The sequence below is a fragment of the Gopherus flavomarginatus genome, chromosome 7 (assembly GCF_025201925.1).
Source record: "Gopherus flavomarginatus isolate rGopFla2 chromosome 7, rGopFla2.mat.asm, whole genome shotgun sequence".
Taxonomy (NCBI): domain Eukaryota; kingdom Metazoa; phylum Chordata; order Testudines; family Testudinidae; genus Gopherus; species Gopherus flavomarginatus.
This window is the reverse complement of record NC_066623.1, coordinates 18,917,334-18,934,879: the sequence shown is the minus strand read 5'-3', so window position 1 is coordinate 18,934,879 and position 17,546 is coordinate 18,917,334. Positions and strand designations below refer to the sequence as shown.

The 17,546-nt window shown below is 44.7% G+C and overlaps 1 protein-coding gene across 3 annotated transcripts in view; it reads left to right on the top strand.

Annotated features, from left to right (window-relative positions):
• Positions 1–17,546, top strand: part of DPYSL3 (dihydropyrimidinase like 3) — a 196,319-nt gene that overhangs the window by 150,368 nt on the left and 28,405 nt on the right. For all 3 annotated transcript variants that reach the window (XM_050962663.1, XM_050962665.1, XM_050962664.1), the window contains exons 2-3: positions 14,023–14,111; positions 16,134–16,318. In XM_050962663.1, the coding sequence (XP_050818620.1) occupies positions 14,023–14,111; positions 16,134–16,318 (274 nt within the window). The remainder of the gene's footprint in view (positions 1–14,022; positions 14,112–16,133; positions 16,319–17,546) is intronic.

Below are 17,546 nucleotides of genomic sequence, written 5' to 3'. Positions count from 1 at the left end.
ATAGAAGTTGAGGGCACTTTAGAGAATAATAAATGACTTCCCTGCCATGAGGAGCTTATAGTTCATGTCAGTAACAAATCTTGGACCCCAGGTCAGGAGACAGTAATCTCAGCCCCTGAATTTCTATGAGCAGAGATGCTCCTGGTCACCTCCTTCCCCCATATTATCTTTAGATATTAGAGAAAGATAATTCACTCCTCTTCCCCTTAGGAGGTAGGTAAGCATTATTATCCCCATTTTGCTGAGTGAGAAACTGAGGCCTAGAGAGGTGAAGTGACTTGCCTGAAATCATGCAGTAAGTATTTAGCAGAGTGATGGATAGAATCCAGATGTCGTGATTCTCAGTCTTGTGCTTTGACTGCTAGTTCCATCCTCCTCTCCAGATAGCATAGATTGGGGTTCTCAAACTTTTTCGTACTATGGACCAGGTTGTACTAGATAGCTTGTCTTGTGGCCAGTCCCATTCCACTCACAACTGCAAGTACCACCTGTCCCCCCATTCATGATTGCGTTAACACCTTTTATGGCAACTGCAACAATTGCATATGTGGAAAACCTGTGTTTAGCCTCTTTATTGTGATTTAGCATGCGGAAACAAGCAAAAGGGCCACAGCATGTGACCAGCCAGCTCTTTGCAGACTGCCAGCCGCTATGATTTACCCTACACCACCCATGTCCCGTAGAAAATAGCATGAGAATTATTGAGGTAGATAGGTATTTACCACCCCTACAGTTCCAAATCATGGCACTCATTGGGCTCTTGTATAAGTAGGAGGGGACAAAACTGGGATTCACTGGTATGAGAGGGGGACATCAAACCACTGGTGCAAGAACATCTTAGTTACCATTGCTGCTTTAATGAGAGGAGAATTTAAAGCCACACATCTGCTTCCATGGAATGCTTACCAATGCTTTTGTGTCTTGTAAACAGAGTGAGTGCTGCTATACCTGTCTAAAGATAACATGCCTTTCTGAAATTGCTTCCTCTGGTCCATACAGCATCATGCTGTGAAGCATTACTTGCATACCCAATATTTTGGAACATCAGCTGAGTATGGACATGATAGAATGTAACTATTTTAAAAAAATAATGTATTACCTCAGTCAAAAATGCCAATGTCAAGAATGCAGGAAAAGGATAAAGGAATTGAGGAGTGAGATGTTTACTGTCTCACTAAGGATTTTGGCAAAGTTGCATTAGGAGGAAACTTTGAGCCAAGCTTAGATCCAGCCAGGGTTGGGTGCATAGTCTGTGCCTGCAAAAGAAATGCACTTGGAACTTGTTGTGCAAAGCTTGTTATAGGATTAGTTTTCAGAGATTCTGTCACTGACTTTCAGTGGGATGTATGAGTGTGCAGCAGCTCCCGAAAATTAGGCCACATACTTGTGCCTGCAGTCAGGTAGTGAGATGTGCAACAGTCTGTGACAAGAGGGCTGTGCCACTGACAAAATGACCTGCAGAGCCCTTACGTCTGAGGATCTAATGGTGCCTTACAAATAGCAAGTCTTTCAACACCTCTCCACAGATCTATCCGTATCCCCATTTCACAGGGTACTAAACTAAGGTTACAGAGCAGAGAAGTGCATTTTTGTCCCAAGTCTAGCAGAGCCTGAAAGAGAGCCCAGGAATCCAGACTCTTGGTCTCCTCCATGTAACCCCATGACCATACTCTCTCCACAGTTCTCTGCATGTTGCAGATAAATGTCCTTTGGCCAACAATGGTTGGTGCTGCAGCCTGACGCTGGCTGGCATGGAGACTCAGTGGGTGTGGAAAAGCACAAATGAGCTTTGGCAGGGTGAACAGTGTCTTTATTGTAATCCGAGGCTGCTCTGAGTGAACAGGCTGCAGAAGCCCGGCCATTACTCAGGCCCATTTCCTCAAAAGTGTTTCAGTTTCTCCTCCTCCCCCCTACAAGTCCCCTTACATCTGGACATCTAAACAGATTCCAGAGCCCATAGACGTGAGGTCATTTCTAATGGATAGGAGCTAATGCAGATCTTCCTCTTTCTCATTTATATGGGGAGAATGTCTGGCTCCAGCGCCCAGGACGAACCCCAGATAAAGCTGTATCCTTTTAATTGAGGCCTCATTCATCCTCTAGCATATAATATACAAATAAAGTCATTAGGGTCATTAGCAGTTATTAGCAATGAGCAGCCCTTCACATCTGCAACAAAATGACCATTTAAATAAAAAAAAAAAGTATCATTCCTCAGATTGTCATCATTTTATCCACTAATATTATAATAAAATCCCCCCTTAATGGTTTTAAGTTTTTTCATCCCCTTATTTATGTAGCAGTCATTTGTCTCTCTTTATATTTTCAAGTCAGTGGAGTGAGGCGTGTAGGAATCATTTTTCTTCCACCTGTAACTGCCTTGTCTTCCCCTCTCACTGATTGACTGTCCTTCCCCTTTCTAGAAGGAATGAATCCCAGGGGCCTGCTGGGAAAACAAGTCAGATTAAATTTATAAGGACGTGGTTAAGATAAAAATCACAGATCCAGTCCTGCAATCTGATCTTGGAAGGCTTATCCTTATGTCATTGCAATGAAGTCCTCTAAGTGAGTGGGGTTCTGCATAGGTCTGCCTGTGTGGGTCTGATTTCAGGATTGGGACAAGTGTTTGGGATTTTTTTTTTTTTAAAATAATGTCCCTTCCTGTGTCATTTGCCCAGGTCCTTATTCTTCTGACACTTAGGAGTGAACATTTGGTAGGTTTGGTAGCAAGTGTTAGCAGGATTGACCCTTAGGTTGCAAACCTAGAACTTTAAAATTCCAGTTCTTTCCCCACTTAACCTTATTGTGTTTTGTAGGGATTCTTTTGTTACTGTTTAAAAAAGAAATGTTCAAAACTGGAGCCCAGACAGCTCAAGAGAATGATGCTGTCAGATGGTTGTTTTTAGTTCTTATTTTTCGTTTACTGTCCTTTGTTTGAAGCGAAGAATTAAACACTCTGCTCCCTTTCCCATAACCCACATACTACTTCCATGAGATGAATGTGTCCAGCAAGCACGTCAGTTCATGTAGCATATTTGTGCTGCAGTGATAAACTACCTGCACAGATTAAGAGAACAAGTAACTCTGCTTCTGCTCCTGTTGAAGTCATTGGGAGCATTGTTAATGGGCTCTGGAGCAGCTAATTGTGTGGTGTTAGTGAACTGCTGCAGGAGTAAGGAGGTGAGGGTGGGGTGGTATTTTCATATCTCACACACAAATGGTGGCCACCAAGCTTTTATTCAATTTCTTAGCAGTTGACCTGACATTTATATTTCCCCATCAGATTCTAAATATAGATTAATCTTTGGCTCCAGCGAATCTGGACAGAGCCCCTTTTAGCTGGACAGGATAAACTCTGATAAGTTACTTGCCACAAAGCTGAGTCTTGTTGCTAACCAGATCTGTTAGTTTTAAATGATACATTCTCCTCTGGAGGGGGACTCATTAAGATGATGCCCCTAATCCGAATGAGAGGTATTTATTTTTATTTTTTATTGTTGGTTTTAAGGGTATGGATGAGAGAAGAGCAACTATACACTTAAGAATATGAAGTTCATGTAATAGATTTATTATCAGAGCAGGTTAGCAACTGCAAGTTCTCTGGAACAGAGACTGTATCTGATGCTGACTCTTCTAAATCGTCACCCACATTTATTACAATGCTGTGTAAATGCTGTCATGCATTACAGAGTCACATCTCCACTTAGTTCTTAGCTCTGTGGTAGACCCATTGGCTTATCCCCTTCCCTGGCCTTGTCTCAATGTTCCGCTTGTCTTTCAGAAGACAGCACTTACAGCCAGATTGTCGCAAGAGCTCAGAATCGCAGTTGGAGACACGCTTTCAAAAGATCCTTCAGCACTTTGGCCGCTGAGCTGTCTGGGAAATCTGGCTCTTAGCGTCACAGCTCTGAGTGCTGCTGGGGGCAGAGCACTTTTGAGAACCTGGCCCTTAGACAACTGGATCAGTCACAGACACTGTGTTGGGGTGTCCCATTTTTGTCTGTCCTAAGACTTCTCCAGTTGCGGTTTCTCTCTTTTCAGTTGTGTCTCACTCGCTTCTTTCTCTTATTTTCTCTCTGGTACCCAGCACTATAGGATGAGTGCATTAGGCACAGTACCAGCCAGCCAGATTGTCATTGTCACCATAAAACATTGATGCCTTATTTATTTTGGGTGCCATTGGGCAGGTGGTGTCAAATATGTTTTTATTTTTTGAAAGAATCCATTCTAAAGAGGCTTCAGTCTGCAAGACCTGCTGTACGTGAGCTCTGTATGACGAGGTGCTGACAGGCCTGCTCTGTGCTTATAAGGAGTGTGTGCTGTTAATCTGTGTTTGCATTCACTATTTGGGGGAGGAAAGATGATGACCAAAAAGTCTTTAAGTTCAGAACCATTTGATGATTTTTTCTCTGGGCTTGGTAACAGCAGTAGCTGCATCCTACAGCCTAGCAATATTGTCTAGCATAGAGGTTGATGGCTATAAGGAATGTGTGGATAAAGAAGACAGCTAAGGAAATCTGATGAGTTCAAGGAAGAAGAGGGTGAAAAGATAGGCATGTTTTCTGGTAAAGTCAAAGTAACCTCAGCTTGGGCTAGTACACTGATACATATACATGTATATATGGAGCTTTGACACTAATGCATTGTCAAAATATCCTGGTTAGACAGGCGAATAAATAGAGATAAGCATGATTCAAAACCTCTGATCCAAACACCCTTTGAATGCTGGTAAAGTTTGGATCTGGATTCAAAATGTATTACCCTTTGGCCCTGGTCTGTAATTTCTCCAGGGTGCAGATGTGAGGCACAGTGATGTTAAGCAGCTTGCCTGAGGCCACACAGAGAGCCAGTGTCAGAGCCTGGATTCAAACTCCAGAGTCCTTGCCTGGCAGTCTGGGTCTCAGACCGCAGCTTGAGCACTACGGGGAACGAGAGAGGGAACACCGCAAAACAAAATAAGCTGAATTTATTTAATGACATTGAATATCTAGGAAGACCTAGGAAATCATTATTTCAACCTAAACCATTAGAAGCAGGGAAAGCCCTAGATTCTGCCTGTGCCTGTTGAGCAATTCATCAGTGTTTGGCTTATTTTATGTAAAATGCAGTCTTTCCAAGTGCTTAGAACTGAAAGGCATAGTAATCTGACCTCTCACCTGCTCACTCAAAGGAACCACCTCCCTGCATCTTGCTCAGACTCCTGTAAACATGGTGGAAACTGAAGAGCAGTTTAGACACAGAGCCCCTCAAAACACACCCTGGCTGGGTTGAATTAGGATGTTGCGTAATTTGGTGGTTATCTGCCTAAAGCCACAATCCCCAATGCTGGCTGCCTGCTTGAAAGTATAAGGTCAGCTATGGAGTGGGCTGCCTCCACAAATAGATGACGAACAATTGCCTGCAATTTTGAATTTCCCACTGACACATTCCAAAGCCCAGATCCCTTGTCTCTGGGGACTGCAGCTTGGCCACCTTTCAGATTTGATTGAAGGATTTTTCTTCCTCTTGCTAATTATAGAGAACAGGTGATACCTGGATGCCCTTGAGCTCTTTCTAAGCAGCTATATACTTACCTAATCTCCATCTTCTTACTCTGCATTATTACCACGGGTCTTTGTTTTCAGTTTTTATTTTGTTTATAATTTCCTGGGAATGTATTGGTGTTTATTACAAAAATAATTAGGTGAAAACTGCTGCCAAAAATTAGCATCAACATTTTTTTTTAATATTGGAGGACAGAAATAAAAGCAACAAATAGAGAATTGTAAGAGTCTGGAAAGTAAAAGCAGTTTGATGCTATGCTTTATTTCATGGACTGAATCTTAACAGTACATACACATATGCGCCTGCATGTGTGTGCATATCTGTATCTTCCATGACGTTGCCTTCCTTTAGGAGGCAGCTTCGCACTTACACTTAGACTGATTTATTATTGATATAAACTCATCTGCTTGATGTAATTAATTGGATTTTCTTAACATAATCAGGATTTTCATGTACTTGAGTGGTCCAAATTTGGGATGAAAGTTGGTAAAAACCAAATAATAGCTGTCATAAAACCTGGGATTTTTTCAGTAAAAATCAGTAAAAACCAGAAATGAAGGACCTTAGTTATAACCTTCTGCTCTTCCATAGCCACCTGCCTCTTAACCACCAGAACTGAACACGTATGTGGGGAATAGAAGAGGGAAGAGAGTTCTTCAGAGAACTGCCTATAGTGGAGGGGGCCACTTAATATTTTTTCAAATAGTGACCATGCCACCTTGTGTTTTGCTTCCCTCCTCACTTGCCTGTAATCAGTTTAGCTGGCTTCCACTCACAGCTGAGGTTTCCTTAGGATGACTATGGGAAGTTGCATTTGGTTTGCAGGCCAGAGAAGGCTGGTCCATATCATGTTGTGCTTTTTATTTTAACCTATATTAGTGACGTTATGCAGCTCCAGGAGGGAGGAGCTACCAGGTATGCTGTGCTGAGCACAGAGTAGCTTCTTGCCAGCAGCAGCTGTTGAAATGAGGGTTCAGTATCCTTCAGAAAACCCTACCAAAGCTGAACAATGGTTAGCATGTGTGCTCAATACACAGGCATGTGCTCTGCGTGCTCAGCACACATCTCCGTTCATGGGACTGACCCAAAGCCCGTACAATCCAGCTGAAAGACTCCCATTGACTTCACTGGGGCTCAGGCTGTGTGTGCGCTCGCAGCTAAGCCACAGCACTTAGGATGGGAATTGATCCTGTGGATCAGACTCTGGCAAAACTCCCATTCACTACTTTAATGGGAGTTTTGTCCAAGTAAGCTCTGCAGATTCAGGACCTCAGAGCCTGTGATACTCTCAGCTACAACAAATCTTAGCAGCATCATGATGTGTATGTATTAAGTGATGGCATCTGGATGCCGATCAATCAGTATTTTTTTTTGTCCTGTCTTTTAGGAAATTCAGCTTTAGACAGGATATAAACAGTCACCAGCATTCGTTGCTGATTTGGGTAGGTACATGGGTGTGCTTGGCATTTAGGTAAAGAAGGAATGTTCCTACAATCTAGAATAGACCTGGAACATTTAAAAAAAAAAAAAAAGAAGAAGGAACAACGGGCCATAACAGATAATGCAAGGAGAGAAACCATAGGGCTTGTCTACATGAATGACTAGTTCGTGGCAAGCTGGGGTGTGATTCTACCCTGCATCTGCCTGCCATGGTCTAACCCTCCGTATGTACCCTACTGACACGTGTTTACAGGTTGTTAGAGCACTTTGAGCTAGTCCTGTTTTCAGAGGACTGGATCAGAGTGCTTAAACAAGCTGTTAGCACACATCAGCAAGGTGCCCATCGGCAATTAGTCTGCGACAGGCTAGTATGGGATAGATTCACACCCCAGCTTGCTGAAGGGTTGTTAGCCCTCCAGGATTGTCCTGGAATCTCCAGGAATTAAAGATTAATTTTCTTTAATTAAAGATTGTCGTGTGATGAAACCTCCAGAAATATGTCCAGCCAAAATTGGCAACCCTAGCTTGTTTGTGTAGACAAGTTGTTAGTGTATGCAAGGAGGGGAGAACTGTTCTGGGAGGGGTCAGGAGGAAGGACACCAGATTTTTTTTTCCAGTTGATTATTTATTTTTGCATGTTTTTGTTGGCAATTAAAATGAGTAATTTTTAAAACTATTTTATTTCTTTAATAACTTTAATTATTCCAGATTCTCTGAACTTCTTCTAGCCAAGCAGTTCTGAGCAGTAGCTGAGGCTTCCCAAACTCCTACATAAGGTGGGAGGTGCCGGGGGTGTGCTGATGTACGCTCTTCCACTGCATTATGTGCATCCCTGTGCACCAAGCTGGTGGGGACTGAAATGTAGGAGGCAGAGTTTGGGTGGGAATTTCCTTGCCATGCCAGTGTCTGCCAGAGCCTTGGGGCCCTAGGGACAGACATTCATTTTTTCTGCAGTTAGTATAAATTCTAAACCCATTAGATCAGGTTTAAGTTCTGCTTTTCCACTGGTTACTATACGCAGTCATTAACTGCTAGGACTGTACAGACTACAATACAAGCAGAACAGCAGCGTGGAACTCAGGACTCAGCAGAGATGGGAAATAAACATTTAGTTAATGTATGTTTATAATAACAGTAGTAATCTCCATGTTTGGCTTTCCTGACGCTATTCGCCAAAACCAGTGTTGGTTACTAAATATTTAGTTGGTGTATCCACAGATTACTGAGTGTTTGCAGAGGTGAGGGAAGCCGTAATATCCTCACTATATAGATGAGGATACTGACACACCAAGTCAGGTTGTGAGTTTCTCAAGGTTGCAGAGAGAGTCAGTAACAGCCGGTCTCCTGACTGCAGCCCAGTGCTGTAACCACTGCCTTACCTCCTGCTGCTGTTGAAGAGAGGTCACATAGTCATTCGATTGCCCTCTCAGTTCTGCTGCATTTCCATCTTTTGTTTAGACCCTTTAGACGCTCCCATTGGGCCAGCCTGTACAGCTATTTATATAACCTGCGACCACACCCCAGCTCCCAAAATTCTCTCTCTAGCAGGTGAACCTTTTAAAATGCCTAGTTCTGCTGTCTAACTTTGTCAACCGTGAAAAGGAGCAGGGGAGGCTGTAGCTCTCTCTGCAAGGCCATTTTGGTGTAGGGGGCTGGTACACTTTCAGTCTGCGTCTGTTTGAGCTTGCATGGGGGATGTGAGTTCATGGCCTATTTTAATGCTGCATATTTGGGGTGCAGAGAGGGGTGAGGCTATTTCAGCTGCTGGTAATTAAGGATTTAGGCAATACGATAGTGGAGAGCCTTTGTGTGGTAAAACCTTGGCTAATTTCCAAGCCTTTTCTCTCTGGGACCTAGAGTGAAGGTGCAGTCAGTGTTCACAGCGTTGTTCATTAAAACCCCTTCCCCACCCTGTTTCTTTGTCTTGTTTGCAGTGATTGAGAATGTACAAACAATCCACTCTCAGGTGCTTTGGCTGTTGCATGCAGAAGAGACCCCTAGGAGGATATTTCTCTCATTTTACGCTAGGTCGCCAATTGCAATCACTATGGTGATCTTTCCAGAGTTCATTAACTTAAGAAGAGTTTGGGGGTGGGGAGATATGGGGAGGACAGTCTGAACTTGCTGTAAAAGGAAGGGCTGTGAGTGAGAGTTCAGAATGACCGTGGCTGGTGGGAGCAGATGGAATCTTCAGTCAGTATTGGTTGGGGGCTCTGATACTAAAACACTACTTCCGTATCAATGGAAATAGAGGAATATGCTGCTGTTGGTACTGAGTGGAGTTGGGAGTATAATAAGGGAGAGATGGGTTTTGAAAAGTGGTGGGGCAGATAAAAACATTGCCAGGTTCGGAGATTAGTTTAAAAAAAAACCCTGATGATTGAAGGGGACTGTTTAGATCCCATGTATCTTTTGAGAAGACTAAATCCTGTATGGCATCCCCAGAAAAAAACCTTTAGAAGTTATCCACGTTGCTTGTCCCTGGAGCTGGGCTGGTTAGACTCAACTGTAATTAGTTAAGGTTGGTGGTTGATCCTTATCTCAAATGTCAGAGGTTGGCCAGAGTATTAGCTTTTGAGGTTTGTGGTCTTGAGAGCTACTTGCCCTTCCTGTACAACCCATTAATATTTTGTTTTTTCGAAGGTCTTTCCTTACTACTGTTGTGGACATACTTCCCCTGAAGAAAGAAACTAATGCCACCAAGCCAAAAGGAACCCTTGTATAATGTCAGGTCACATGAGCTTGTGTTGCCAACATGGACAGCATCCTTTCCGGTGGAGATGGAAGTGGAAATGTAGGCCACAGGCTATGCAAGCCGGTGTCCATGGGCAAAGACTCTTCCATTTGAGCTAAAACAACTGCCAAGTTAGCCCATGCCAAAGGCTGTTTTCTCATATATCTACCATCTAGATATATTACTAGCCAGACCAGTCTTGTGTCAATAATCCACAAACAGTAGGAGGATCTTGTGTGCTTTCCATTGACTTGGCTAACTCTCCAGGGACAATCCCAACTGTTCCAACGGACACAGTAGTTTCAGTCCAACTCTCTCATGTGCTGCCGTTGGACTTGTTACCACCTTGATTGCACAACTATCACCATCCCATGTAAAATTCTGGCGGTTTCATACATTTGTCTTTTTTCCCCTATCTCGAGTAGCATTTAAAATAACGCAAAGTGAATTCAGTGTTTATGTATATCGAAATAACATGTAGCCATGTTTGAAAAGGGCCTCAAACGTGTTTGCAAAATTTGTGCACACAACCATTTTTGTGAGTAAAAGCCAAAGGGGTATATATGTAAATACACTTGGGGAAGCCTTGGGGAAATTTGCTGTAAAAGGCCTAATTCAGATCCCTGAAATGACAAGGATTTCCAACTTAAGTTTTGACTCACACTGTTATTTACTGGATTTTGCTGCTTAAAATGATAGCCACAGTTCTTCCATCAATATACACTGGAATACAGAGGCACAAAAGCTGTTACTTTGATGCTGTGACATGTTAGATTTTCATTACAGCTTTGGTATAGTAACAACCTCAGCTTTGCTATAGCTACAGTCTCATTATGGTATTTAAGAGCAAAAGAGTTGCCATACTGGGTCAGACCAGTGGTCCATCTGGCCCAGTATCCTATCACTGGCAGTGGCCAGTACCAGAACTTCAGAGGCAGTGCACAGCCCAGGGAAATTTTGGGGAGATTCTCCCCTGTCTTTCCCTCTCTGTTTCTAGCAGTCAGAGGTTTAGGGTTGCCTGACTATCTTGGCTAATAACCATTGATGGACCTGTACCCCATGAACTTACCTAGTTCTTGTTGAACCCAATTATACTTTTGGCCATCAGCACATCCCATGGCAATGAGTTCCATCGGTTAATTGTGCATTGTGTGAAAATGTATTTCCTCTTGTTTATATTAAATCTGCTGCCTATTCATTTTGTTGGGTGACCCCTGGTTTCTGTATTGTGGGACAGGGAAAATAACCCTTCCATCCCATGGAGAGATGAGGCTCAAGGCAGGTCTACACTACAGCCCAGACTGACGCTCTGAGATTGATCCACCAATGGTTGATTTAGCGGGTCTAGTGAAGACCCGCCAGATCGACTGCAGATCGCATTCCAGTTGATCCCTGTACTCTACCCCCAACGAGAAGAATAAGGTAAGTCGATGGGAGAGTTTCTCCCATCGACCCCCTGTGGTGTAGACCCAGCAGTAACTCGACCTAAGGTACGTTGACTCCAGCTATGTTATTCATGTAGCTGGAGTTGTGTAGCGTAGGTTGACTTACCACAGTAGTTTAGACATAGCTTCAGTTGTGAGTGAATTAATCAAGGTAAATGTGCTGGATGACCAAAGGCCTCCATTGTTTGCACAACTATGTGTTCACATAATCAGACTTTGTGTGTGTGTGAATCTACTTTTTTATTTTCTGACTTCTAAAATAAATTCATTCCCAGAACACATCTGTTCAACTCTGCAATGGTTCACGATGACCTCTGAATTAATACCCTGATGGGTGTTTAGTGATTATAACATGGATGCTCCTCCACTCTTCTGTAGACACACATGCGATATACCTTCAGAGAAGTCTTATGCCACTTGTAACAGGAAACAATAGTGTTGATGAATCAATGGATGGGGAATGGAACACATAGTCTTGCCCCTCCAAGGTCACTTTTTAAAATCCAGTTTAAGTCAATACAGTGACCAAGCATCATTGCCACAGAAGGGCTGCTTGGAGGTTTATATGTAGGGTGACCATATTTCCTATGCTGAATATGAGACACCTGGTAAAATTACACTTATTCAAGTGAGTTCAACAGCAATCAATCAGAACTATGCCATACAAACATTCAAATTAACATCAAGTGTAGTGAGCCCTATTAAAAAGAAATACTGTGTAGTTGGATTCTTTTTGTTTACCTTCTTGTCTTTAAGGCTTATGGGTTCACGCTGGGAGGGTTGGCACTCCCATCCCCCCCCCACACTCCTGTACACATCTCTCACACGGGGGATGACCGATCTACCTGACCCTCCCTGCCCGCTGCTCTCTGTCCTCCATGTCTGGCTGGGCCCCGGGACGGACCTGCCTCTTCCACGTCTTCCTGGGGCAACACATGCAGGCGGGACAGGGACTGATGCAGGGTCACATGCCGCACTCCCCAGATTGTGGCCAGCAGCAGCCTTTTGACACTGTGTGAGAGGGAAGGGATGGGAGCTGCTTTGCAGGCGGGGGCAGGAGGACAGCATGTTAGCTGCTGCATAGTGTCAAAAGGCAGCTAACACCTCCAGGCTGCTATTGGCCATAACCCAGCCACCTCCAGCTACAGCACAGGCAGGAAGAGGTTAAGGCCTAAGGATGATTGTGCACTGGGGCCCAGGGAACCTGACTGCAGGGGCTTCAGCGAACCAGGCCAGAGAGGTGGCTCAGCGGGGAGGGTGCCTAGGGGATGGAGCAGCCCCACGCTTCCAGGGGTGGGAGGTGAAGCTGTGACCAGGGGCTGGTGGTCTGCACAGTGCTGGGAGCAGGATGCACCCTGCTGCAGGGGGGAGGGGGAAGAGAGCAGGGAGAGGACATAAAGGCCCAAAGGATGGGCCGCGGAGGCAACACATAACTGGCTGCTGCCTGGAGCCTGCCTGCATCCACGAGCCACTGCCGCGTGCAACCAGCACCAGCCAGAAATGGGATGGGAGTGAAGCCTGGCTGGCCAAGAGCTGGTGCATCTTTGCCCCGCCACCAGCCTTGCACATCCACCCCCATTTTCGGCCACTGGACCCTCCCAGCCCCATTCACTGCTGGTGGGCAGGCGGCTGACGAGTAGGGATCTGGTCAGCAGCAGGACTCACCAGTACTGATTGGGAGTGGGAGGGACAGACAGAAAATATGAGACAGTTTGTCCATTTTAAAAAGCAGGAGGGCTTAAATATGGGACTGTCCCTTTAAAAACAGGACATCTGGTCACCCTACTTATGTGGAATGTGAAATGGGTGTGGTAGACTCTACTCCCATTTCCACTGGACACACATACCCACATCACAGAAACCACCAGCACAGCTGGCACTTCTCGTCAGTCTTGAAGTGTTAACAGAAACCCAGGATTGAATGGGTTATGGAGACTGAGCTACCGCTCTGTCCTCTGCAGAGGCACTATGAGGGGGAGGAGACAGTGCTGAATCCCTTCTATAGGTACTGTAAATAGTGCAGAACTTTCACATCCAGGGCTTGTACCTTGTACCTTATCTTGTAACTTTCACTAGCACTGAATTTTACTTGCATATTAGAGGGAAAAACTAGAGATAAGTGTAACTTTTTGAAAGGGTGATGTTTTTTCCCTTGTGCAATAGCTTGATTATGCTAGAGAGAGAAACCTTTCATCCTTGAGCTTTGGGGTTTATTTCACAATCTTGATAACTTTCTAATCTTTGTTTAATAATATACAAATATCCCAAGAAATGGTAATGTGTTTCTTATGACTTTATGCCAATTATTGACACAGAGCCTGATCTAAAGCCCAGTGAAATTCAGTGGAAAGACTCCCATTGATTTTGTTGGGCATTAGATCAGTCCAGTACTTCAGCACTGCTGCTGAATTTACATTAGATATTGGTATATGGTATGGACAGTATATGCATATTTATTATTTGCATGCTATGTTTAGGAAGCATTGAGTTCTTTCTCAACAATTGAATATGTGCTTTGTGTAACTCATCTGTTACGTCCTATATGTTAAGGTGAAGTAATGCCAAAGACTCGAAAATTCAGGTTGTATTAAACTATTTACCACTCTTCTATTTCTGAAAACCTGTTTTATACAGAAATAGCTTAATACAACCTGAATTTTCGAGTCTTTGGCATTACTTCTCCTCAGCACATCGCTAAACAGTCAGAATTTATTACCTAAACTAATTCACACTGCATATGTTATATAGAAGATAATAATATATGTGCTAAGCACAGCTGTATTGCAGTAAGAAGGCTCCTTGCAGTGACAAGTATATATTTTTCTAACACTCATGACTGCTTTATTTCTCCATCCACAGAGTGATCGTCTTCTTATTAAAGGAGGCAGAATAGTCAATGATGACCAATCGTTCTGTGCTGACATTTACATGGAGGATGGTCTCATAAAGTATGTACCGGATTCCCATATTATCTTATCTTCTTTGTTAGAGGCAGGAGTCTATTTTCCTCTTGACTGGAGGAATTGTGGGTCTGTGGGCTATTGTATGCCAGTCCAGGTTGGGTGGAGTCTGTAGTTTGCTTACCCACCTGGAGAGACACTGAATTCCTCCCCCTTACTCAGTGGAGTGTGTGTGTGATCCCATGACATGTTCGCACAGTAACCCCAGTGAATAAAGTTCAGTTAAACCGATAAGTTATGACACAGTATCCGTTGATGACACAGTATCCATTGTATGCTGAGATGATATCTAACTGCAGTGGGAACAGGAATTATCTTTTAGCTTTGTCCAGTATCCAGCAGGATTATGTCACAAGAATGACACTTTCCCTAATTATACAAGATCCCATTTGTTAGAGCTAAAGAGGATGGATCTGTGCTTTTGAGAACCTACGTCTTTAAAATTCTCAGAGATTTCAGGCAAAACTGTGAATCTCATCTTTTCATCTGGCTTCTGGGTGTGTTATGGAGCACAATAATGACTCCACTGTTTAAAGGCTGAAATTGTTCTAATGTGTAAAGTATATGAAATGGGACTAAATCCCAGTTTGGTGGATTGCAAGCCCTAGGATAGTTCATAGCAAGGGAACTTAAACACTTCCAAAAAAACATGCCTTGCCCTGTGATACAAAGAAAATATTCAGCCTTCCCTTGATGGAAATGTATTTTTAAAACTTACAGTAGGAAAATAATTTTTAAGAGGCATTTTTTCATGTCTGTTTTAAGCCTGAAGGCAAAGGCAGCCTATTAACCACTGGTTTGGTGCCATAAGGAGTCATGGAAAGAAGTAGTGTTTACCGAATATTCAGTACTGGTGTGCGAGAGGTGTTCTAGGCTGGCTGACACTGAAATGCAGGAAGCAGGGATATAGTCCTATTTTACTTCCCTTCCAGATACACCAAAGAGATTGAAAGTTCCCTGATGAGGCCAGCCAGTCTTTTATCCTAGTTTATAGGGGCAGAGTGAGAAGAGGATTGGTGAATATAGGACTTATAGGGGTAGGGGCTGCAGTGTTTGGGAGCAGGAATGGATGTGCAAAGGGTAGTGAGATGCATATGTGAGGCTTATAGAGGAGGGAGTACTAAGGTGTAGGTGCACTAGTTTATAGGAGAAAAGAGAGAGAGGTGCCTGTGGGGAGGAGGATTTTATACTTTGGGTGCATCTAGAGAGGGGAATGTTATTTGGATATATGATATGGAGTTCCAGGATTGTAGGGATTAGAAGTGAAGGAGCATTTTAGGTTCTAGGTACATATATAGTTGAGGGTTTTTAGATACACAGAGTCTTAGAGGGGACTTTTAGTGAACTGAGATTTTAGTTGCCTTGCCCACAATGCAGTACTGCAGTTAGCAAAGGTGTCCTTCCTCTCCAAGGAGGACAGGGCCTAATGGGAATCTCCCTGAGTGGGAAGTCATCTTCCCTAATTTCACTGAAGCACGGTGAACACACTGGGCTTGAAAACTACACTTGAGTTCACAAAAGCTGCAGCCAGCAATGTCTGTAAGAGAGGCCTTTGTTTACTTTAGGGACCTTGTGATGTGAGTGGAATGGCAAAACCCTCCAAACCCAGGGCTGGCCCAGCAACTGTATCATTGCTCTTAGGAGTTCTCATGCTTTGTAAGATGTAAGCCTTAGACTTGAGCCTTAAGGGGTGGGAATGGGGGAGTGAATATATTTACTGGGGGAAGGGCTGGCATTTAGGGATTTTGAAACCATTCACCCCTTCTAGCCCTTCCCAGTCACTCATACATTAAAGGGTCCTGTTGAATGAACTCTTTGTGTGGTGGTTTCTGCAGAGCTTGTTCACATTGGTTTAGATTCTTGCTATCTTCTGTGTTTAGATTGTCTCAAGTCCACTGCTGTCTTGTACTGATAGAGGGTTTTCCCTACTTTTGGTAGGTTATTGGTAGAATACATTGTGGTCAAGTTTCATATGTGTATGGCTCACCATCCTGATTACTATCTCATCAGGCAAATTGGAGACAATCTAATCGTCCCTGGAGGAGTTAAAACCATAGAAGCCAATGGGAAGATGGTGATCCCTGGAGGAATCGATGTCCACACTCACTTGCAGATGCCATACAAGGGGATGACTGCTGTGGATGACTTCTTCCAGGGAACGAAAGCAGCTCTGGCTGGCGGAACCACCATGATCAGTAAGTCCATTGGGCAGTTCCTTTCGTGTTGACTCCACAGAGGCTTTAAAAAAGGCCTGCTGCATTCAGCATTCTACCATGGCAAAAGACTAGCTTGTTTACTGTCTTGGCTTCCGTAGTTCCTGAGAAGGAGTGTGTGTTGTGGTTGGAGTTTGGGGTTTTTTTGGCAGAAGAAGCTTGGGTGAGAGTGACAATGGAAAGGGGGCATTGTTATGCAGAAAGAAGGGTGAGGGATGAATTAGGAGAAGGCAGCTATTGGGATTTGGGGAGAAATGTGTGGGAGCTATGTGGGCATAGGGGAAAGGAGCTGGGCAGCTGGAGGAGACCCTAGCAGGAGCTGTGGGAAAAGGACTGGTGTCAAAGAGGGGTAATGGGGAGCTTCAGTAGATACGGGGGAGACCCAAGGAAAATAGGAAAGAATGGTTGAATAGAAGCAGAACTGTAGCAGGATCTAGGTCAGAGGTGGGCAAACTACGGCGCACGGGCCACATCCAGCCCGTGGGACCATTCTGCCCAGCCCCTGAGCTCCTGGCCCAGGAGGCTAGCCGTCGGCCCCACCCCCGCTGTCCTCCCTCCTCCGCACCCTCAGCTCACTGTGCTGTGGGCGCAGTGCTCTGGGCTGCGAGCTCCTGGAGTAGTGCAGCTGCAGATCCCGGCCTGACCCGGGGGCAGTCAGGGGTTCCGGGGGCGGTCAGGGGACAGGGAGAAGGGGGGGTGGATGGCGCAGGGGTCCCGGGGAGGCAGTCAGGAAGGAGGGGAGAGATTGGATGGGGTGGTGGGGGACAGTTAGGGAGAAGATGTGGTTAGATGGGGCAGTGGTCTGGGGAGGCAGTCAAGAAGGAAGACGGGGGGTGGATCGGGGGGCAGTTAGGGGCAAGGGGTCCAGGGGTGGTCAGGGGACAGAGAGCAGGAGGGGTAGATGGGGCCGGGGTCCTGGGTGGGGGGGCATCAGGAAGCGAGAAGCGGCGGGGGGGGGGTGTTAGATGGGGGGAGTCAGATGGGGGTGGGGGCGAGGCCATGCCTGGCTGTTTGGGGAGGCATAGCCTCCCCTAACCGCCCTCCAAACAATTTCTGAAACCCGATGCGGCCTTCAGGCCAAAAAGTTTGCCCACCCTGATCTAGGTGGACTAGAAGATGCCAATAGAAAACTTGCCACCGGTGCAGCTAAGATCAGCAAATTGTCTGCATTCATGCCCATGCAGCCAGAAGTAGTAACCTGCTATATAAT